The sequence below is a fragment of the Diabrotica undecimpunctata genome, chromosome 3, assembly GCF_040954645.1.
Source record: "Diabrotica undecimpunctata isolate CICGRU chromosome 3, icDiaUnde3, whole genome shotgun sequence".
Classification (NCBI taxonomy): Eukaryota; Metazoa; Arthropoda; class Insecta; order Coleoptera; family Chrysomelidae; genus Diabrotica; species Diabrotica undecimpunctata.
In genome coordinates, this window is record NC_092805.1 from 41,875,180 (window position 1) to 41,900,000 (window position 24,821).

A 24,821-nucleotide genomic window follows, 5' to 3' on the forward strand; every position below is an offset into this window, starting at 1 on the left:
CTTATGTATGAAATAATAATTCATACATAAGTAAAATATTTGCAAGTTGTTTGTACCCCCAGTGAGGCGTAAAAATATTTGCAAGTTGTTTAAAACTTTTTTAAAGTGTTTCTGCTAGGTTTTCGTGTCAGATATATTTAACACGAACCTAAGTAATATTTGTTATTTAATCATTTTTGCTGCCTTTAATGACACCATTTTATTTAAAAACATTGTTTAAATCAAAATTATTTTTTTAGTATGGGAAAAATTGCAGACTTGTCTCCAGGGAAAATTAGAGAAATAAAAACAATGTTACTGCACACTTTTCCAAAAGGTAATAGCAACTACTGCAGGTGTTTTAAAGTCTGTAGTAAATCGAATTAAAATAAAAATTGATTCAAACGAGGCATTGGAACCAGCCCGTGTTGGAAAATGTGGCAGGAAAAGGATCACTACTCTTCATACTGACCGTAAAATCAGGGACATGTGTCTCAAAAATCGTAAAAAGAGTAATCTGACTACGATGATAAATACCAAAGGAGTTAATGTTTCCATAAAAATAGTCCGACGAAGACTGGCCGAAGAGAATCTGATAGGTCGCCGGCCTATGAAAAAACCACGGCTCACCGAAGCCATGAAGAAAAAGAGACTCCGATGGGCCCAGCAGCACCGAAGTATGACCGTTGAAGACTGGAGTCGAGTAATTACAACTTTTTTTAACAAGTGGAGTTCGTGAACAGCAAATATTTTTATTTTTTCAGGTATGATTCTCCGACGAAACAACATTACAGATTTTGGTGGACAAAGGTGCGTTCGTCCGACGTGTGAAGAGAGTTAAACATCCGGCTAGTGTTATGGTGTGGTCTGTAATCTCGGCCAAGAGTATGGGACGCTTTCACATCGTGAAAGGGACAATAATACAGAACCAGTATAAGCAAATACTTGAAACTCGACTACTTCCCCAGCTCAAAGAATGGTTCCCTGGTCAAAAAAATTACATTTTTATGCACGATTCTGCACCGTGCCACCAAGCTAGAAGTGTAACTACATTTCTGTCCAAATAAAATATTGCAGTTCTGCCCTGGCCGTTAAACTCACCTGACATGAACCCCATAGAGAGTATGTAGGAGTTAACCAAACGGAAGGTCGCCAAAGATGTTATTACAACGAAGCGGCAGTTGATTGAAGCTTTTATTAAAGAATCGCATCATAACCCATATAATTATTAATGGAGAAGTTTGTATTCAGAGCATGCCCCGACGTGTAGAAGCTGTAATTGCAGCAAACGATGGCATCACTAAATATTGAAAATAGTGATTTTATGTAACAATTTTTTTGCAAAAAAAATAAATGGTTTTACTAACAGAATTCATTATTTTTGTGACCTTAATACCACACTCTTTTATACAAAAAATAGATGCAAGATGCAAATAGATGCAAAGCCAACAACTTTCTAAAAAAATTCAATTAAACTAAAAAATTAAGAAATCATCTTACTGTCTCTAATAATTTGGCCACCCACTGTAGCTGAACTAAAAAAATAATTTATAAATTAATTTATATTAAAAATGCATAATTACTGGCGATGACGACTAGCGGATAATATCACAACTCGTGTCGACATGACCGGTGTGGAGGGCGGAGGCGTGGCATGACGTTATATGGCAAACGTCAAAGTGGGCTGAAGTGTCTTACCTTCTACTTGTTAGAAGATGTTTTTTGTTATATCTTCTGGAAATATTTATCTTTTACTCTTCGTTTTGAAGATTATTTTCGTTCTTTCGACTTCAATGTCGAAAGTGCTTTTTTCTTATAATAATCTATGGTTACTCTCTATTGAAAATGTATTTAATACTGTTACATCCTAAACTATATCTCTCTGATTCGATTTTGTGAAATAAATATCACGTTTTGTTCCATGTCCACTTACGCTAGAGTTTCTTTCTGAAGAATAAGTTTATAACAAAGCAATTCTTCTTATGTAAAAAGTCAAGAAGCCTGTAACCTCTCTCATTTCTCTCACCAAATCCAAAGTTTCCCATAGCGAATTCTACCTTATCTTGTTTGAATCCCAATGTGGCGTTGAAGTCAGCAATTATCATTGTATAATTAGTTTTTGAAGTCTGTATAGCTGCTCTGATATCTTCATAGAATTTATCAACTTCCTTATCTAAGTGGCTTGTAGTTGGTGCTTAAGCTTGTATATTTTTAAGATTTTTTTATCTTGGATTTAATTAAATAATAAAAATAAATGACTATAAGAATACTATAAGAATAAGAATACTGGGATAAGTACCTATTTGTAATTTTTTCATAATTTTTTTTACAAATAGTTTGTTAATTTGTATATTGTTTAATAAGTACTATTAAAGTACCTTTTGGTCATTTTTCGGAACGTTATATTAAAATTCTATAATGACTCTAGGACTTTGAATTCAAATACAGTACAAAATTTATTGAGAACACATACAAATGGATTACGTTTCTAGTCAATAGAGTTATTTCACGCCATACCTTAATAGGCAATATCAATATAGGGCATGGAGGTGAAAGGAGCGGGTCCACAAGTGCTAGAGGTGATCTATCAATTTTAAAAATCGCGATCAGGCAGCCCAGATTCAGTATCAAAAGTATTAGAAACACTGATAAAACAACGTTTCATTTTTTATGAGTAGAAGCATTTCCAACAATTTAATTTCAGAATTAAAAGGTAGATTTTTAATAGATCAAACATAAAATTAATAGATCAAACGGGACAAGGGAACACTAACAATGATCTCTAGAAAATTGACGAAATTTTTGTGATGAGTTAAGATTTTGTCTTTTACCTTTACCTTCAGATGAACATATAGAGATGGTTCAATTACCGTTTGAGATAGATTAACTTTTATGGTATGCTGAGATGGTAATTTTAGTGAGAGTGATAATGAATGCACTAAGAAACAAAGACACAAATATTCTACTTGTTTCTTTTACATTTCCTTTGAAAATGACCAATTATATTGTCTGAAAGGTTGCAAAATATTTTTTGTAGTATATAGTTTGATTTTATAACTAAAGTAATCTTATCTAAATTCATTAAAATTGTATGATAATTTATGTGGATAAAGAATATAATGAGATTACTATGTGCCTGACATAAATATTAAATATAAACTTACTGTGGCTCTCTGCAAACGACTCATCGTAAAATCCTGGCCTACAGGCAACCCAAACAATATTGCACATAAAAAAGAGTATGTACTTCATAGTTTTTAAAAAGTACCAATTACAATGAATTGTTAATGGACTGTATCAATTTTATTGCACATATATGCACTTTTATACCCACAGCGCTGGTTTTGTTCCCGATAACAATTAGAGTTAATGAAAACCGAAACAAAAAAATCGTTCATCTATAAACTGTTAAATGTCGCTGTCATTGATTTGGTTTTCCTTTTTTCGGAGAATCATTTTATTGTTTAAATTATTTGCGAAATTTAATTTCATTATGTAATATATGTTTCATTAATTCACAAAACACTTGTAATTTAGATTGGCAAGTATAGTACATTGAAAATATTTTTTATGTGATTTATAGTGTCAGCTGCTACGGCCATTGTAACAGCTGGATCATTAAAAAACCGCCAGGAAAGAAATTTAAGAATAAGGTGAACTGGTGGTGGTCTAACGAAGTTTAAGAAAAATTAAAGAGTAGAAAAAATTATATAAACAATAGCAAGCAAATAGGTCGGATACAGATCTTTAAAACTATACAGTCCCCAAAAAGAAAGCAAAATTGGCAGTAGCAAAAGCTAAAGCAATCAGAAGCGTATAATAATCTATACGATTAACTTGTTGCCAAAAAAAGAGAAGCCAAGATTTATAAAATAGCCAAACATACAGCAAATGAAAGCACAAGATTTTAATCAGATAAGATTCCGAGATAAAAATAGTAAAATACTAATTTACGAGAAGGATTTTAAAAAAGAAAAATTGAAATAGTAGTTTATTATGATCGGTTATTAATTAAAAAATTTGACAGACAACCAGTTGAGTTAACAAATACATTAACAGTAATAGTGACCGAAATAACAAACGAAGAAGTGGCTCAAGCAATTCAAAAAATAAAGAAAGGAAAAGCAGTTCGACTAGATGATATTCCTGGGGAAGTGTAGAAAGAAATAGGACAGACAAGTACAAATTGGCTAACAGGCTTATTTAATAGAATTATGGAAGTTGAACAAATGCCAGATGAATGGAGAAGCAGTGTATTAGTACCTGTCTATAAAAACAAGAAAGATATACAACAATGTACAAACTATAAAACTAGAGCCATAAAACTACTAAGTCACACCATGAACATATGGAAAAGAGTAATTGATAGACGGATACGTGAAGGAACCGAAATATCTGATAATCATATGAGTTTCTCAAGAGATTCTGTGATGGGTAACCAATGAGAAAGGAGTCTGTGGTGAATATGTAAAGATTGCAAGAGATATGTATTAGGGAGTAACAACTAGCGTTAGGATAGGTATGCGAGAGACTGTGAAAGAATAGTGGAGACAGTGGAGACAAGCTCTTGAGGAAAAAGGTTTAAAACTAGAAAAAGGTTTAAAAGCAGAGTATTTAAAATGTTTATTTAAAGATGAAGTTAGTACAAATAGACTGATATATTTGGATGATGAAATGATTGTGAAAAATAATAGTTTTTAGTACCTAGGATCGGTGTTATACAGTAATGCGATAATAGATGGAGATGCATGCAGTGGAATTAAGGTTTGAGGAATGAAGTGGAAGGAAGCAAGTGGTGTGTTGGGTGACAGAAAAATTCCAGTAAAGTTGAAGGGAAAATTCTGTAAAATAACAATAAGACCAGCTATTATGTATATATATATATATATATATATATATATATATATATATATATATATATATATATATATATATATATATATACATATAACGAGTTTATTACAGCTGCCGCCGTTTCTCGCAACCTAGCTTCCAACGCTTGCGATCGTTCCAGTCATCTACTTGTAGACCCCTATCTTCCATTGCACCTTTTACTTCTTGTCTCCACGATCTTCTTGGTCTTCCCTTTTTCCTGCGGTTGGTGGGGATCCACTGTAATATTCTCTTTGGCCATCGTTGATCATTCATCCTTTCTACATGGCCATACCAGTTCAGCCTTTTGCATTCTATAGTTTCCAGGACGTCAATGTCTATGCCCATACGCTCTCTGATTTCAGTATTCCTTACTCTATCTCTTCTAGTGAGTTGGCAACATCTTCTCCAATAATTCATTTCCATCGCTTTTATTTTGGATGCGTCATGCAATGCTTTCTATGATACTTTTGTATATCCTAATTTTTGTGTTTCGGGTGATGTGGTTATTCCAAAGTATACTATTCAGTTGACGTATTGCTGAATTTCCTTGACCAATTCTAGTAGCTATTTCTTTTGTATTCCGACCATTGTTTGTAATGTTTACACCGAGATATTTATAGCTATCAGTATTTTGAATTTGTTTGCTTCCTAGTTCTAAGTGCTTTCCTTCACCTCCCACTACTACGTACTCTGTTTTTGATGGATTAATTGATAAGCCCCACTTAGTATATTCTTCATCTATTTTTCGTAACATGTAGTGGATATCATCTTGATCTTCTGCAACTATTACTTGGTCATCAGCAAAATGCAAGCTGTATGGTCTCCAATTTTAACACCCATAGGTTCACATTTTCTTTTCCAAATATCCAAAACCCCCTCCAAATAAATCTTAAAGAGTGTAGGTGTAATGCAGCAGCCTTGGCGAAGTCCTTTGGTCACTTTTATCTTTTTTGTCACTTTTTGTCCAATCTTTATTACACTCGTCATATCATCGTACAACTCCCTTACAGCATTAATGTAAATCGGTGAAATATTCTTGTCTTCTAGCACCTGCCATAGCTTGGCTAATGGGACACTGTCATATGCTTTTTGAAGATCAATAAATACCATGTATGTCTCCATATTATGTTCCAAACGCTTTTCTATTGTTTGTTTTAGGCAGAACACATTGTCTATACAAGAACGACCAGCACGAAAGCCACTCTGATCTTCAGCGTCTTCCCAGCAATCTTCAATTCGGCTTTTAATTATCTTCCCGTAGACTCTACAGACTGAGTTAGTTACACTAAGCCCTCGGTAGTTCTTACAATCTTTTCTGTCGCCTTTATTTTTGTATAGATTGCTGATATATGCAGTTTTCCATTCTGGGGGTAGCTCTTCTCCTCTCAAGAATAAATTAAAAGTATAAGCCAATAGCTGAAATAGTTTTTCAGGGCCATATTTAATCAGTTCAATGGGTACTCCCCCCGGTCCTGGTCCTGGCTATTATGTATGGAACTAAATGTTGGCCAGTTAAAAAGAAAGAGGAACAACGAATGCATATGGTGAGAATAAGAATGCTTAAATGGATGAGTGAAGTGACAAAAAAGGATAAAATTGGGAAGGGTATATTAGGGGAACGGTTTGAAATATTTATACTTCCGTTTTTTAAATAGGAGGAACGGCTGTTTAAATTAATACTACCGACATTCTCGAAAGCCAGTGGGGTTGTACTTCCATTAATCGACGGCTTGTACTGTACCAAGGGGCTCTTGGTACGCGCGGACAGAACTAGTCTGCTACGGGTGCTTACAGGACTGTACTGCTGCCCTATGGGTGTTAACTGGCTGTGACCCCTTACATGTGTTGGTGAGCGAGAGAGAAAGGATATTTCAATGGAGAAATAGGAAGATACAAGGTGAGAACGTTAGAAGCGAGGAGAGGGCCGCATTGGTGGAGGGCAGTGGACGAAGAAACTAATATTGAGTCTTCGGAGCTGGCTGGACTGCGGGCATAGGCGCTTAGACTACTATTTGATGCAAGTGCTCACAGATCACGAGAGCTTTTGTAGCTACTTGCATACGTTTAAAAAAATCGAAGAGAATCGAAAGAAATCGACAATTGTTTATATTTTGGAGCTTCGGACACTGTATCACATACCCTTCTAGAGTATTTCAGATAAGTACAAGACATAAATGAACTAAAAAGAGTGTTTAAGTCGGTGAAAGAGATGATAGAGAAATTGATATTAAATGAGCGCTGGCGAAACAAAATCCACACCTACATGAGAAAGGTACTGTCGTTAAAAGAGGAGGAAGAGCGGGAGCTAGATGCAGTTATAGCAGTTATCGAGAAGGTAGAACTGGGCTCGCAGGAGGTAAAAAGAAGGAGAGGTTGACAACAAAAAAGTCAAAGCAAGTATGAATAAGAGAGTGAGAGAGGCGAAAGTGCAAGTGAAACCAGGTGAATGTCGACTGAGGTGCAGACAAACGGCGACAAATAGCATACGGGACAGCTCAACGCGGCTCTTCATATTGCTTGGAGGCAGGGCCGCGAAGAGGTTGAAATACCGACAGTCGAAAAGTATGTATGTATGCGTAGGAAGGAAAGCAAAGGAGAAAAGCTGGTTAGGCAGAGGAAAAAATGATGATGGTCGCATGAGTGCGAGGGACAAAAGCTGATGTGTGATGACGAGAGACTGAGAACCAAACAAATAAAGGACATCGGGAAGAAGTTATGTTCTAACAGACAATCCCAACCCGATGCCCTAGTATGAGAGGAGTGGGGTTTAGCTGCTCCTGACCACATCGGAGTTGGGGAGGACAGAGAGGTCCGACCCAGGGCCAAGCTGATCGACGTGATTCTGAAGGTGTTTTTAGTTTTGAGAACCCAGCTTCGTAAGAAATGTTAACTTCCGGCTTCTGTTTGCAGACTTCCCACATTGTGATAAAAAAAAGTCTATACGCGACGGCAGCACCGGTGCAAGTCATCTGCCGATGCTTATAAGTGACAGCCACACCAAATGTCCTAAAAAAAGATGGTTACCGCCTAAATTATAACGATCAAATACGAGGAAGTCCTGGATTGCAAGTTCATAATATTTAAAGATAAGAATAAATAGAATAATAATGAGGGTTACAACATAGTTACCTACGTTATTACATTACTACGTAATAGCGTACTGCATAAGTTATAAAGTATTTAAACTGCTACGAATATAAAGAAATTTAAAAAGAATGCGGATAGGTACTATGTGCAAAGATTATATATATATATATATATATATATATATATATATATATATATAGACGTGTAGGAAAAACGTGGTACTAAATTTTAGTTAAAACACACACATTCTAGGTTCCTGTTGGTCTGACTAAAAAAGGATAAATCACAGTTGTCGTAACTATGGTGAACCATTTGATATATGCCCAAATTGTCGGGTGTGCCAGTCGAAGTAAATGAGCATGTCAATGCTTTTATTTTACAAGGCTTCTCTAATCCAACTCTAGGGCTCGGACCAGTGACTGTAGTGGTCGCTAGTAGTGGTCGAAATATTTGTACGAAGCGTATACATTATAGGTTCCTTGATTCCTCAACTGGGACTGAAACTATACGATAGTATATACATATATTTTAATTAGTGCATAATCCAAAAAATTGCCTATATGATGATAACGACAAATTATTCATTGTTCACCACTGGTCAATCTAAGTTAGCCAGTTTTTAGATCGGCATTTATCTAGCCAAATCATTGTAATTAAAGTAATCCCATAAGCGTGTGGCTTTATGCGCAATCCTTAAGCATTTGAAGGGATTATATTACAAGTGCAACAGTTTAGAGGACTTAGGATTTCATCGCTGGTATTAGGGAAACAAACAGGGCTCATATTTAAGTGTGCATCATTTTCAATTAAAAACTCTATACCTAATGACATATTTACACTAGCTATATCATGCTCTTAGTCGGTCTTTGTCTTGCGAGGAGTAATTAGAGCTTAAATTTGCAGTCTCAGATAGGCACGGTTAATACGATACTATTTTTTTGACTGTGTATACATATAGTGTATACAATATAGTTAAAAATATATATGAAAATGCCACAACAACCATAAGTCTACATTCAGCAACTAATAAGATAAAGATAAAAAGGGGAGTCAGGCAAGGTGATACCATGTCATCAAAGCTGTTCATTACCGTTCTTGAGTATGCATTTAAAAGACTAACATGGCAACAGAAAGGAATATCCATCGATGGAGAAAGATTAAACCATCTACGTTTTGCGGACGATATCGTGCTTCTGTCAGATAATCTGGGAGAGATCAAAGACATGCTCCAAGAACTGAATTACATACTACAAGAAACTGGGCTGGAGATAAATTTCGAGAAAACCAAAATGATGACCAATATGGTTCCCAGCGAAGAGATACAGATCAATAACAACAAGGTAGAATTAATCGATAAATACACATACTTGGGTCATGAAATCAGAATAACCAGAGACAACCAAACCTGCGAGCTAAATAGACGAATCACGTTGGGATGGGCGGCATATGGAAGGATGAGAGACATTTTTAAAACAAATACTCCAATTCACCTGAAAAGGAAGGCATTTAACCAATGCATCCTACCAGTCTTGACCTACGGAGCAGAGACCCTAACTTTAACGAAAGCTACTGCCGAAAAACTGAGGGTAACACAAAGGCGAATGGAAAGATCAATGCTGGGTCTGACCTTGAAAGATCGCGTGAGAAATGAGGAGATACGCCGACGAACTGGCGTTGACGATATTATACTGCGAATCAATAAACAAAAGTGGAGGTGGGCTGGACATGTTGCTAGAATGGAAGACGGAAGATGGACGAAGAGATTATTGGAGTGGAGACCAAGAGCCGACAAGCGAAGTCGAGGCAGACCACCCACCCGATGGACCGACGACCTAAGGAGAATAGAAACAAACTGGATTGCAGCAGCTAGAGATAGAGAGAACTGGAGACGTTTGGAGGAGGCCTATATCCAACAATGGATGTGAAAACGGGGCTGGATGATGATGATGATGATACATTTGACATAATAATATAAATTATATAAAGCTTATAAAAATCTGTGTATATTAATAAACTAATTTTATTTTATTGTTTAATCTAATTCAAGATACCTTCCAAATAACAGTGAATAATTGACTTTCTCGATCAATTAGAGCCCTATTATAATCATCCTAATAGGTTTTCTTTGTTTCAGACAGCAACTTTGTGCTGGGTAACGCTCAAGTTCCTTCCGTTTATCCAATTGTGTATTGTTCGGATGGATTCTGCGAGCTGACGGGTTTCACGCGAGCCCAAATAATGCAGAAAGGATGCGCCTGCAAGTTCCTCCATGGACCGGAAACAAAGGAGGAACACAAAGTGCAGATCGACAAGGCGCTGGAGTCAAAGAATGAGCTTAAATTAGAAGTTATATTTTATAAAAAGAGTGGTAAGTGAAGACATACTTTATGATTTTTAATTCCTAACATAATTGGATTATTATAAAATTTAAACGTAGTATAAATCTATAAAAAATATAATAGATGCTAAAATAGTGTGGTGATCCATATAATATAGGATAAGGTATGAAATAATTAGCTATCTTCTTAGTTTTTGTATAAAAACGTAATCTATTATAGTAAATTAATTTATTTTACCCTGCAGAATACTAGTAATTTGCATATCTGTAAACATGCTATTCAAAGATATCAGGTGTGAATTTTTAAAAATTATGTACGTATTAACTCCAAATTTAATATATTTCGTGTAATGATATCCTAAAGGAAGTACGTACTAAGTTCTAACTCCCTATTTTTGCAAATTAAATAGGGTTCTACATTGGAGAATAGGAACCATGTATTAAAATGCGAAGCTCTAGACCTTTTTTTCATAAGGTATTGAACAGACAGAGGAAAAGATAGACAAAATAGTAGATGATTAGAAAGAAAAACAGCGACACGATTTCAAGAAGGACCTACAGGATCCTTACAAAATTAATTAAATAATATATACTTCAAGAATCATCTGTCTTTAAAAAGGGAACCAAATCGAAACCGGAAAATTACAAAGGAATTAATTTATTAAACACAACACTAAAATTAACAACCAAAGTGATAAGAAATAAACTGAGTGAAATTATAACACTAACAGAAGAACAACAAGTTTTCAGGTCGGGAAGATCATGCACCGACGCTATATTTATAATGAGACAAATGCAAGAGAAATCATTAGAATACAACAAACCGGCGTATCTATGTTTCGTGGACCTTACGAAGGCATTTGACGAAGTCAAATTAAAAGACGTTATTACTGTACGCAAGAGAAATATTTTAAGAGATATTTTGAATATTCCTCTAGGAATAATCAAAACAATCGAAAATATCTACCAAAATAATGGGATAAGACAGAGAGATTCCCTGAATCCTCTATTGTTCAACCTGATTATAAATGAAATAATAAAAAAAGTAGGAAATAAAAAAGAATACGAAATGGGAAAAAAACTACTTAAAATAATCTGCTATGCAGACGACGCAATACTACTCTCTCAAAGTGAAGATGATTTACAACGTGTGTTGCACCAATTTAATATAACCGCCAGAAAATTGAACATGTTAATTTCCCCAAAAAAGACAAATTTACTTAATACATGGTTACAACAGCAAATTTGCTAAGATGTAAATTGGAGTTGGAAGGTCAGATAATACAACAAGTTATGGAGTTTAAATATCTAGGCATCACATTATCTAGCTACGAAAAGCTCGAAACTAAAGTGGAAGATCAAGCGAATATATGACATACGCGGCATAAAGTCATCAGACCAATAATGGCATACGCGGCAGAAACAAGACCTGACACAGAGAGGACAAAAAGGATGTTAGAAAGAACCGTAAAAAAATTTTGATCTGAGCTAAATTCTCTGCGTCATCTGTTCTGATATTGGATATGTTATCCAATTGCTTGATTTCGCTGGTTCCTAGTATTTATTAAGTCCATTTAAAAATTTCTTTTTTCTGAAAGCTGGCGCTGGCAACGATATTCTCCTTTTCTGTAGCACATTAGTCAAATACAAGTCCATTATGTCTAATCTCTTTACGTAAACTATGCTTGTCAAATATACTGACAAGAACTTCGTTATTAAATTTAGCACTGATTCTTGTCTCCTTTAGTATTGACTGTTAATCTTATAACACTTAATCTATGTATTATTTGCCTTAAGTTAATAAAGTCGCTTATTTTCTTTTAATTTTGGCAGAATTTGCAAGTTGCTTTCTTTACTTTTTCTATTATGTAAATATAATATATCGTCCAGTGAGCCAATAGCCAGTAAGAATACATGTGATTACGATTGCAATTCATTTTCATTCAAAGAGTGAGTTCATTTTTCAAACTTTATTTGTGCGTAGCGAGCGTAACCGTTTTGCTTGCCCTTGGCCTCGTATATTTTTTTTGTAGGTGGCACTAAGTTCCTTTTAGCGAGAGCGCCCACCAAACTGGCATGACATGTTACATGGCAGTGACATAGCACGGGAATGGCACTGGCGTGGCAGGTAACGCACACTAAAGTGGCATGAAATTAAAAAAGCTAGTTTTTTCAAAATTAATAATTTCGTCCTCTAAGGATGAAATTATGTTAACGCTTTTAAAAGTAAACAATGTGAACAAAACTTGTCTGCAACGTCAGTTTTGGGTAAATCCTTATTATAAGCCCACAAAAATCTGGTTCAGTATACTTTAAGTACAAAGGACATTTTTTTATTGTATTGTTAGCTGTGGCTGATACAGACGGGCTATTGTTGTCGGTTGACATTAAGGAATATGGAAAAAATAGTGATGGCAGAGCATTCAAAGAAAGTGTATTTGGAAAAGCAGTAGTTAGCGACCAACTTAATCTTCCTGAACCTAAAAGGTTCTCAGGAGAAAATGATAATGCTAATAAAGTTTTCCATACTATTTTATAGCAGACAAAACTTTTCTCTCCTCAGATCTTGTCATGAAATCATATCCCAGAAGACAATTAACAAATGACAAACGAATATTTAATTACAGACTTTCTAAAGGGCGAAGATCTATTGAGTGTGTATTTGGTTTGCTAACTTCAATGTTCAGAGTATTGGAGGCGCCAATATGTTGCAAATATTGAGAAGATTGATAGCATCATTTAAGCTATTTGTGTGTTACACAATTTTATACGTGTTTATGATGGAGTTTTTACTAATACCACATTTCAATTTAAAGAATAAAGTATACCCAATAATTATCCAATACAAGGAGGGAGGTATCGCATGCCAACAAATGGTGCAGTAGAAATAAGATATAGACCATGTAATTTTTTTAATCAGCCTACTAGTGCCCTGCCTTCGCAGAATGACCACTGTGTTTTATAGCTTTGTGCATACATATGCCTAAATAGGTAAATAAAAATAAGGTATTCTAGTAATAAAACGGTGTTTTTAGCTTAGTGTTTTTAGCCTTCATCTGCTGCCTTATTCGTTTTTTTTTTTTTAATAAATATCGTAACAAATTGTTGTATTATTGTAAACATTATGATTACAATACAATCTAACAAAATTTTTTTAGAACGAAACCTTTTTATGCAGTTTATTTTTGATTACGAAAATGTTAGATAAATGAGCCAATAAAAAATATATCTGCTCAATTTTAGGTTAAACGTATTAGTTTTACACCAGCTTGTGAGGATATGACTCTGGTTTAGACAAAATTCTATACTTATTCGCTACTTGCTACTTGCCACTGGTCATGCCAGTTTGGTGGACGCTCTCCCTTTACAGTTTCCGATTCTCCCACAATCACAATGGCTTTTTTGGTATACTGTAGCAAAGTTCGGATCTGACAGAGGTTGTAATCTTTTCCTTTAACAAGCCTGTAAGCAATCTCGCTATAATTATTGTTTTATTTTCTGATACCCATAACACAGCTACGATACGATACAATACCCAAAACACAGTTACGCCAATTACCCATTAGCATATACAATACACATACATAAATGCATTTAGAATGTGGTCATCTTAGAATCTCCATATATTCAGTATCAGGTCTCCAGGTTTCATCTTTTTGCTTTGTTTTGTACTACTTAAATTAGCGCTATGGACAGCTATTAAAGATATCAGAGATATGGACTTATACTTATTATTAAGAAAACAAAATGTATGATGCTCTCTATAAAGAAACAGCAAATTGTAAGAATCAGCGTAAATAATCAATCAATAAAAAGACTAAAAACATACACCTACCTTGGTACGAACGTCAATGGAAATTGGGACCATTGCAATGATTTATCAGTACATTTTCTTAAGAATGCAAAAATTCAAAGAGTTGTTAATCACAATAAAAACAGCCAAAATCGAATACCTCTGTCACATCATGAGGAACAGCGAAAGATATGGGTTGCTGCAATTATTTCTACAAGAAAAAGTAGAAGGAAAACGAAGACTAGGAAGGTGAAGGATTTCCTTGCTGAAAAACCTAGGTACGTTGTTCAACACAACACCTACAGATCTTTTCAGAGCAACAGTATGCAAAATATAGATTGCCATGATTGTCGCCAACATTCGAAACGGATAGGCAATACAAGAAGAAGAAAATTAGCGCAAGATAACCAGATAATTTTAGGTATCGATTCCCACTTTTTCCAAAAAACCTATGAGTCGTCCAGGGAGCTCTTATTACTATAGAAAAGGTATTACGACGTGAGCATTGCACGTTTATTTCTTTTCAGTGATAACTCCGTCATACCTAACCTGTTTTGAAAATTATATTGTTATTCCAACGATGGTCGGAAGTTAAATAGTTAATTTTTTTCAATTAAGAAATGAAATTAGTATTGTTTTATTAGGATTTAGGATTTACTAAAAGTTCCTTTTTCTTTTACCAGTTAGTAACCAAACTAAACATCCAAACAATTCCCAACACAAAAGAGTCGTTTATAAATACTCGGCACTTAAAATCATCAATTGTATAAGGTAAGATGTAATAAATAAATATTATATTAAGGCTTTAATGGCCCATTAAACGGATAATGAATATTTACAGCGCAATAATACGTATTAATAAGTATTTTTCCTTTTGTACCTGATAGATTTCTGACCGTTAGGACGAACTCAGAAACGACATATATTGGTCACAGTGTATGTAATAAAACCTCTCCTTAAGGATAAACTTTTACTGTTTTGTAGTGGTTTTACTTTTTATTAGTTTTTAAGAAATATAATATCTGACATTGTGTCACTTAAGAAGTAAAATATACCGTTAAAAAAAGGCTTACTGTATTAAAGCATCTTATTTGATAATGCAAATGAAATAAGGGAGTTTTTAAATTTTTTCTGGAAACACTTTTCCATGACCTACAAAACTTATCAAGGTCTTCCTTACATTCAGTCCAAATTTTAAGGTAAAGTTTAAATATAATTTTAAGTTTAGTAAAGAAGTATGCTGACGGATTATTAAGATAAAATTTTTCATAAAAGATGGTGAACGTACGTGAGTGTAGAGCTTCATCATATTAGTGGGAAATGTTTGGGTAAAGTTTTGTACGATTTTCCTTATTTTCTAAGATATTTCCCGTTTTTCTCGTCGAGTTGAGATTTGTATTCAAACACGAATAAACCCTTGTGGTCTTCATGGATCCTCAGAATAAACAAGATATTGAGTGCTATAGAAAAAATTGCATCATAGTATAGTAATAACAAGTCAAACCCAAAATACTAGAATAATATTATGAGTAGTTTTTAAAAAAATATACACTAAATATCCACACAGTAAATTCCAGTTGATGTCTCTTGCGCCGACTGATTCAAATTTTCGCGGTTTAAGCCTCGCTAATTTTTATTTCAATCTGCACTTCACGCTAACTTTCGAACGTGCATAATATGTATATTTAGCCGTAGTTTAGCAAGTGGACAGTGTGATCATTTCATAGGAATTGTGAATATTATATACGATTCGGCCCCACAAACCGACGTTACAGTTCCGGTTAGATTTTAAAGTAAGAATAATTTGTTTGATTTTTTATTTGCAGTACTGATTTATATTATATTTTAAGGCATTTATAACTTTCAAATCAGCCGTCTCTAAAGTCCGAATAGCTATGATGATTGCCGACCTTCGCGGCGGAGATGGCATTTGAAGAAGAAGAACGTTTATAATAAATTACGAAGAGGGAACAAGAATGGCTGTTGCAACTTCATGGGAAAGTTTTAACTGATTCAGAGGCAGAACCAGATGATAATGATGGGGGCTTGATAGATGACCATATTATAGAAACTATTGAGGATATGGAGTCGAAAGAGGAGTTTGAAAATGAACAAAACTCACCTATTCTTGAGGAAATTTTAGTCGAACGTTGACTGAAAAGCTAATTCCATCATAGGCAAACATCCTATGACATATGTGCTAACTTTATTGCAGTCTCCCAATTAATTTCTGTCAACCAGCTTTTCTGACATAGTGGGATATATTTTTTGTCTCTAAATGAAAATTTAAATAATTAAAATTTCTCTTGGGGTGAGTACTTTCATTGTAATCTATATTCTATAATTCTCACAGCATTTTCAACATTCGTAACCTCACTTCTTTCGAAACCACGTTTCCAGTTATATGTATGTAGGAATCTTAACAGAATTTAACTAAGTTTAATAATAATTATATTTCATTTTATCCTTGACACCTGCTATTTGTTTCATTGTAATTTTGTAAAATGGCAGGGAAGTTAAACCCCTTTTGATGTGTCTCTAATACAAGCTCTTACTTATGCTTTAGTTTATTGGCCGTGTTTAAGGTTTATTGGCTGTCTTATTGGGTGTATTAGCTGTATTAAAAATTTTATGGGATATTTCTAAAACCACCTAATTGGGAGGCCACACAAATTTAATATGGACTAACATGCTCTGGAAGACCTAATTACCTAATTGGGAGGCCACAGATAATTGATAGCAAGCAGCTTATCGATGTCATGATGCCATAAGTATCGGCAAATTTTATTTACTTTAAAGCAATGGCAGGGTTGCTTTTTGCTACTTAAAAATTGTTTTTTTATTTTAAATAAATGTGATTAGTTAAGTAATTATTTTATTTGCTATCCGCTAAGGGTTCATGGTTTAATTCATAGTTTAAGACAAGACGAATTCATACTTGAGATACTGAGCTAGGCGAAGCATAAGCGATAAGCTCCGATGGTTGATTGAGGTATTATTTTTATAATAGTATTTCAATTCTCTTTGGTAGTCTTATCGCTACAAAGTACATAGTATGTACTTTGTAGCGATAGTTATGTTGAATTCTTCAGGGAAATAAGTTTTCTTACTTCTTTCCGGTAGTAATGCGATTTTCTTTCTTTCAAGTCTAATGGTACAGTGCCAGTTGAAGCCAGTAATTCTCGAATTGTTTGCACTCGGAAAGTAGAAGTTCCGTGAATGGATAAGAATGCTTTGAAACATACTTGCACATTACGAAAGTCTCCATTAGGGATACTCCTAACACGATATGAATAAGAAGCAAGATTATGTATCCCTGTATCCACTCGAATTTGTCAACGCATAACTGGGAAAACGGTTATCAGATAATCTAAATACCGATTCGGATCGTCGTAGTTATCAAGTTCATTAAATTAAGTCAAAAGGCGTCGTTTTTCGGCTTCATCGACGTTCCCAAGATAACGAAAATTGTGGTACCAAAAATGGTACGAAAATGTACTTACAATCTGGCCCTACCTCTTGAGTGGTGGCTCTCAGTAGTTTCATAACGTCACAAACATGGCCTGCTTTTTATCTATATCACTACAACTTTTTTTTAGCAGCAGTCCCCACATCTGTATCACTACAACCGCTACCATTACTTTCCATTTAAATCAGTATGTACTTACTACTTTACTATTGTTCAAATATAATCAACTAGTAAACTAGAATATATCAATGAAGTCGCTAAACTAAGAAAGAGAATTACAGAAATGCTGTACCCGACCCGAGCTGTTGAAACATAGAGGAGGCGCCTTCGGGCCCTGACGGTTATCCCCTCTCAGCGCGCGGACTATGATGATTCTTCCCCAGTACACCGTTTCATTTAACTTTTTTTTTACTTATTTACGCTGTAACCACAAGGGTTATTAGCAACCTTAAAAATATAATACAGGTAAAGTTAGAAAAAAATACAATAATTGATACAGTACTGAGTCTGTAAGAAAACTGATTGTGTTTTTGATGTTCATGTTTTTTCCTAAGACTTGTTTTATATTATTTGGGATAGTGTGCTTCTTTCTTGCTGCTTCATATGTTTTGCACTGAGTTAGTATATGCTTCACGAAGAGTGTTACTTGACAATTTTCACACATTGGCTGCACAGTTCGCGTAAAGAGTTGTTTTTGTGTAAAGTTACTGTGTCCTAGTCGCAAACGTGTTATTCTCACTTGGTCGTGTCTATTCGCTGTGGGTTGGAGCCACGGTTTCACTAATTGTTTGATTTCTTTGAGTTTATTTTGTGATGCTCTCCACTTATTTTGCCACGCACTTAACACCTTATATTTTATTTCTGACTTGAAGTCATCTGAAGAAACCTCATTAATAAGAATGGAGTACTGGCTGAAGGATGCTAAGCGGGCTAGTTCATCTGCTTCTTCATTTCCTTGTATATCTGAATGTGATGGAACAAACATGAAGTCAACAGTGATTTTATTATTATTTAGAATCTCCATTTCTGATTGGATATGTGAGGTAATTGGATTATTGGTATATAAACGTTTGATAGTGTGAAATGAGCTTAGTAAATCGGTTTTTATGAGAGACGGGGACAGTTTCGACTCTTTTATGTGGATAACTGCTTGTAATATTGCAAACAACTCTGCAGTGTATGACAAAGTAATGGGATTAAATTTAAATTTTAAGGATGTATTGGGTGTGAGGATGGCTGCATCAACACCGTCTGAAGATTTGGGTGCGTCAGTGTATATCTTCTAGTGATTTTTATAAGTTTCCATTTCTATTAAGAATGATTGTTTGATCAGGTCTGTTATAGTCTCATTTTATATATATATATATATATATATATATATATATATATATATATATATATATATATATATATATATATATATATTAAGGTTAGTATTAATCTTGGGAATTGGTATTAACCAAGGTGCAGAAGTTAGAAAATTTTTTGGGATAATTTCAGGAAATTCAAGATGTAGTTCATGAAGATTTCTACTAACTCTTTCGTAAAATGGTGGATCTAGTCTTGTTGTAGAGAAAGTGCCATGAAATCGATCTGTGAACGTATTGGTATAAGTAGGGTGTCCTTTATTACTAGCTATCATAGAATCATATGAGAGAAAAAGGTATTTGCATCTTAAACTTAGGGGTGGTTCTCCTGTTAAGTATTGTAAACTTTCAACTGGTGTCGTTCGAAACGCACCTGTAGCTATTCGTAGAGCTGTGTTTTGAACAGTTTCTAGGGTTTTAAATACTAATACTTTGCTTGATGAATAAACTATCGCACCATAGTCGAGTTTGGATCTAACTAAAGATTTATACACATGTAATAGTGTATTTTGATCTGCTCCCCAGTTTTTGCTAGAAATAGTTTTCATAAAATTTAATCCTGTTTGTCATGATTTTTAAGTTCTTCTGTATGTTTTTTTCAGGAGAGCTTTTGATCGAAAATTGTACCTAAAAATCTGATATTATTTGTGAAACTGAGGGTTTGAATATATAGCTTCAGATATGGAATTAAAGTGTTATGTTTTCGTGTGAATAAAATACATTTACTTTTGTCGGTAAAAATTGTAATCCGTTAGTCCTAGACCATGATTCTAACTGATTGATTGTTTGTTGTAAATGTTTTTGAATAGATGTAGAGTTTTTTTCTTTGGCAAGTAAAACCGAGTTATCAGCGTATAATCTTCCTTTAACAATCGGTGAGCATTGTTGAAGTATGTCGTTTATGGCTATTAGAAAAAGGGTTGAGCTTATAACTAATCATTGTGGTACTTAGTTCTCCTGAATTTTTTTATCTGTTAACGTTGTCTGATCGAACTATGAAGCTCCGAGATTGAAGAAAATTTAAAATAAATTTTAACATATTGCTTTTGATATTCCAATTATGCAATTTTGATATGATATTGAATCGCCAGAGAGTATCATAAGCTTTATTTATAAAGATATTGGTTGATATGACTCAGGTAATGTCCGGGATTTCTTAGGCTTAAAAAGTATTATTGCTTTGGACCAAGTTGATGGAAAAACCTGGTTCTTCCAGATAAAATTATAAAAGTCTAGTAATAAATGTTTTCCATTGTCTGGTAGTAGTAGAATACTAAGGGGATACCGTCTGGTCCTGGGTTTAAATCTTTGGAAGAGTTTAAGGCTTCAGCAAGTTACATGAAGAAAAAAGGAACGTTGAGGTTGTGAATCTCATGTTTGTCGAATCCCAATATGTTTTGTTTGACGTTGTTTTTATGTATTTTAAAATTATAAGTGTAATTTTCATCACTGGAATTTAACTCGTATTGGTCTGCTAACATATTTACGATTTCTTGTCTATCCCTAATTATTTCGTTATTTTTGCTAGAAAAGAAATCTTATATTGTTGGCTTTTGCCAGAGATTTTCCTTAAGTTTCTCCAAACTGTACTTATGCTTGAAGATGGATTTAGAGATGAGATGATTCATTTAACATTATTTGTAATAAAATGACTGTAAATGTTTTTCTCTTTTACTCCGTACCATCTGAAAGTAATATGTATTCATCACTAGAAAACTTCGTCATCTCAATTTTGACCAAAAGTGGACTATGGTTGTTTTTCTCCCTGACTCCTCAAATTGTATTTTTCTTATCGAACTGCAAAATTTATTGAATGTTATATTACACAAAATTGCCGTGACTTAAAGGCAACTTAAGTTGGTTTTATAATAAACTAACAATATTTGGGGTTTGGATTAGTGTATTTATACACAAAAATCATATGAGCAGCCCTCTGATTATTAGACCCTTGTCTGCGAAGGCTGAAATGAAGGGCCCAATTAGTGCCAGATTTCTCTTACACACATCTAAAATGTTCAGTAATTTGAAATAGGTGAAATTTCAATGGGTCTGGGAGTTTAAATATGCACGATTTGGAGACTCGGGATACTGTAGAGAAAGTAAACAAATTGTTTAGAGCCTCCATTTATTTAAATGTTCAAGACAAACAGAATGATAAAATACTTTGGAGTTGAATAAATACGAGATAGTCTATTTAATCTGATCTCGAAAAGGAATTAACTTACAATGGTGATGAGCTAAATTCCTTTGTTTTAGTCCGTGTGTGTAAATTTGATTTTCTTATTTACCCACTCTAATGCTAATATTATATTAAAGTATTTCCATTAAGGCTTTACTCTTTATTAGATAGTTGGAACACCTTTATAAAATATTCCATTTAAAACTTATATAATATTATAATAGTTTGCTAGTAAATAAATTTGAACATAAAAGTTTGTATAAGCAGTATTTACTTACTACTGAACTATTACTACTACTTGTACAACTGAATGGAAATAAGATTTATCGTTTTTACATTTTATTACATGACCATATAACAACTACAGTTAACAAAAATGTACCTAAAACTACAAGAAAAACCAATAAAAATAAAATTAGCAATTAGGAGCAATTCGGTAGATTGTGAACTCTGAGAAAAATTTTGATTGCGTGGACATATAATTTTGCAGCTTTTTACTATTACGCTAAAACTGACGAGGATCCACAAACACAGAAATGTGGTAGGAATTTTTATGAAAGATCACATAAATAAATATACAAGGTGTGTGATTGTCTAATCTTCTTTTTTGTCTTCTTCTTTTTATTCTTAATAAGCAATTCTGCTTCTGCTTCAATTCTGTTAGTACGTACCTTAACACAAATATTTGCTCGTTTAAGTGCCTTTCCAGTCTAGTTCTCATGACTCTGGCGAGTACCATATATGTTGCATCCAACAGAGTGATACTCTATAGTTCCCGCTCACTGCTTTATCTCCCTTCTTGTGAACGGGCCATACTATTGTATATCATTATATTATTATTGTATATCATATATAACAGAAATACCATTGCTGCCTACACTTTTATTGTTTTTTATGCTGTATAATATTTCTCTTATTTCTTCCATGGTGGGAGTCTTCATTGTTTCCACTGTACTATTGACTTATTTTACCATTTTCACTTGCTTCTCTTCATTTCCATCCGGTTCTTCATCAGACAGCTCTAAAATGCACTTTCCATCTATGTAGCTTTCATTGCTATCTCCTATTAGATGCTTTTCTTTACTATTGTAGTAATTCTGTTTTCTCGCGCCTTGGTCACTATCAAGGCACTATCACAATCTTATCAATCAATATCTTGGAGATTTTTATTCATATTCTCCTTTTTGTTCCTCCCACACACTTTTTTCACATCTCTTCTTTCTGCTTTATATTCATTTCTATTTTCGTCACTGGATTTGTACATATATTTTAGTCTTGCCTGGTTTTGTTTGTTAAGGCTTTTATTGCAATCGGCATTAAACCATTCTTTATCTCTTCCCTTCTTTACTTGACCTAACTGCTTTTGAGCTGCTTTTTTTATAGCTTCTTCTATTATTCCCCACTCCATTTTGATGACACCTTGATTGTCGATTTGATGAAGTTTTGTTGTCAAGTCTGTTTATAAGTTGTCAGCGGTGTTTTTGTTCCCTAGTTTGACGACGTCATATTTTTTATACGATATTTTTTGTTCTCTGACATTTGGTATAGTTTCTCTTAATTTCATGATCATCAGTATGTGATAGTCTCTCCCTCTATAACTTCTAATATCTGTTATATTAATATGGTTGCGTGTTCTACCATCTCGAGCGATCCATGTTTCTTTGTGGATTTTTTAATGATCAAAGTAAGTACTCGTAATTCTCATATTGTTTTCTTGTGCAAAGCATGCTAACAACTTCCCATTCTCGTTGCTTTGGATGTTATCTTCCCTACTAAAACTTTTACATGATGATCATTAGTATGTGATAGTCTGCCTCTCTATAACTTCTAACATCTGTTATATTATTTTGCGTGCTTGCTTTTCACTAGGACGTGGTCGATTTGGTTGCGTGTTCTACCATTGGGAGCGATCCATGTTTCTTTGTGTATTTTCTGGTGATCGAAGTAAGTACTCATAATTCTCATATTGTTTTCGTGTGCAAAGCATACCAATAACTTTCCATTCTCGTTGCTTTCCTAAAGTTTGCTTTTACCTTCTGTAGTTTTTAGGAACATCCTTCCATTTCCCACTTTGGCATTTAAATTACGTATAAAAATTTTAATGTCATGTTTTGGAATTTAATTACATACAGATAAGTTCTATCTTACTATAGAATTCGTGTTTTTCATTTGGTTCTTTATTCTCTAAAGAAGCATTCACATTTATTAAACTTAAATTTTTAGTTTTACCTTTTAGTATCAGCCTACAAATCCGTTCAGATATTGGCTCGAACTTCACTATCGCAATTTGTAATCGATCACTAATTATAAAACCCGTTCCCCCAGTTAGTCTTCCCCACCTCTACTGTAAAAGCTGTAGTTGTCTTTCATTGTTACACTAATTCTTTTTTGTGTCGTTTCTTGCTTTACCAAGATAGCCACTTTGTATTGTTTCATCACTGACACGATATGTTTTATAGCGCCTGCTTCACAAGTACTTCTCATGTTCCAGGAACCTATCCGGATTGTACTTGAATGACATTTATTTTTTCTTTTTTCCTCTATTGATAATGTTTCTATGTCCTCGTTAATTCCCATAGTTCCATTATCCTTTCCATAGTTCCATCCTTGCTGATCAGCTCTAGTTTGCTGGTGGGTCTAGCTCCCCTTTTGTTCACTTCCATTCATTCTATGCCATCTACTGTAATCTTTTGAAACCCTTATTTTACTGTTTTACCTTCCCTTAAGGCCTCTTGTGCTTTTTTTTATTTCCTTTTGCATTTTTTTTCAGTTTTTGTTAAGTCGTCGTTTATGTAAAGTCTTTTAATTTTCTTTCATTTCTCATTGGCTTCTCATTTTCTTCTTAGTTTTATAGTTGCAGCAGACATATTCTCTCTTCTATCGTAAGTATATAATCCCTTCTTGTATATGTAAGCTTTTTCTTTATCATTTTTTTCATGGCCGATTTCAGCACGTTCGGCTCATTAGCATCTATATATAAACCTCTTACGATCACGTTATCCTTTTTCCTCCCTTTCTCTAGTTACTCAAGTCTGGTGCTTAACTTTTGAACTTCCTTCTTTGTCTGTTCACTTTCCTTTCTAATAGCTTCACTTAACATAAATATATCATAAGAAAACAGTTTTAAAATATGTGTTAGTTGTTTAATAGCATTTTTCTTTTATTTTCATCTGACCAAGTCCAGATATTGTTAGGTTTTCTTGGTGGCGAGAGAGCTACTACTGGTCTTTAAAGTTGTAATGTAATGTTTAAATCTTTCATTTCTGTACTTTTGCGGTGCTGTGGTAAGCTTGTTAGTTAACCTGTTTATTATTGTTTTATCCACTAAGTTTCTTGTTTTTTGTCATCTTTTATGGGTTCTTTTTTTTTGTAAAAGTTCTTTTATATATTGTAGTATATTTTGGGGCTTTGGTTTAGTTAGTACATAAGAATTAGGTTACCAAGCTGCCTTTTGAATTATTGTTGGTATATGCTATACTGAACGGTAGCGACCATAGCCTAGTATTATGTTAAATAAAAATCATTATTGAATACTTTACACCTAACAGCGATACACACACAAAAAAATTAGAGTTAAAGAACTTAATACAAAATCCTTATACAGAAAAAGGAACATCAGAGAAGGTTCCAAAGAATAAAATATTAGAAAACGATAGCACACACACACACAAACAATTTGTACAAACCCCAGCTCCTAGTGACATGTGTGTCCCAATGGATCAGTGGGACCCATA

At 34.0% G+C, this 24,821-nt stretch overlaps 1 protein-coding gene across 3 annotated transcripts in view; it reads left to right on the forward strand.

The window, feature by feature from the left end:
* The window catches only part of Elk (Eag-like K[+] channel), a 1,090,653-nt gene that overhangs the window by 509,225 nt on the left and 556,607 nt on the right, over positions 1-24,821 (forward strand). For 2 of the 3 annotated variants that reach the window (XM_072525784.1, XM_072525786.1), the window contains one exon: positions 10,076-10,309. In XM_072525784.1, coding sequence (XP_072381885.1) covers positions 10,076-10,309 — 234 coding nt within the window. Of the gene's footprint in view, positions 1-10,075; positions 10,310-24,821 lie in introns of those variants that run through there. The other variant, XM_072525788.1, reaches the window with a different exon arrangement.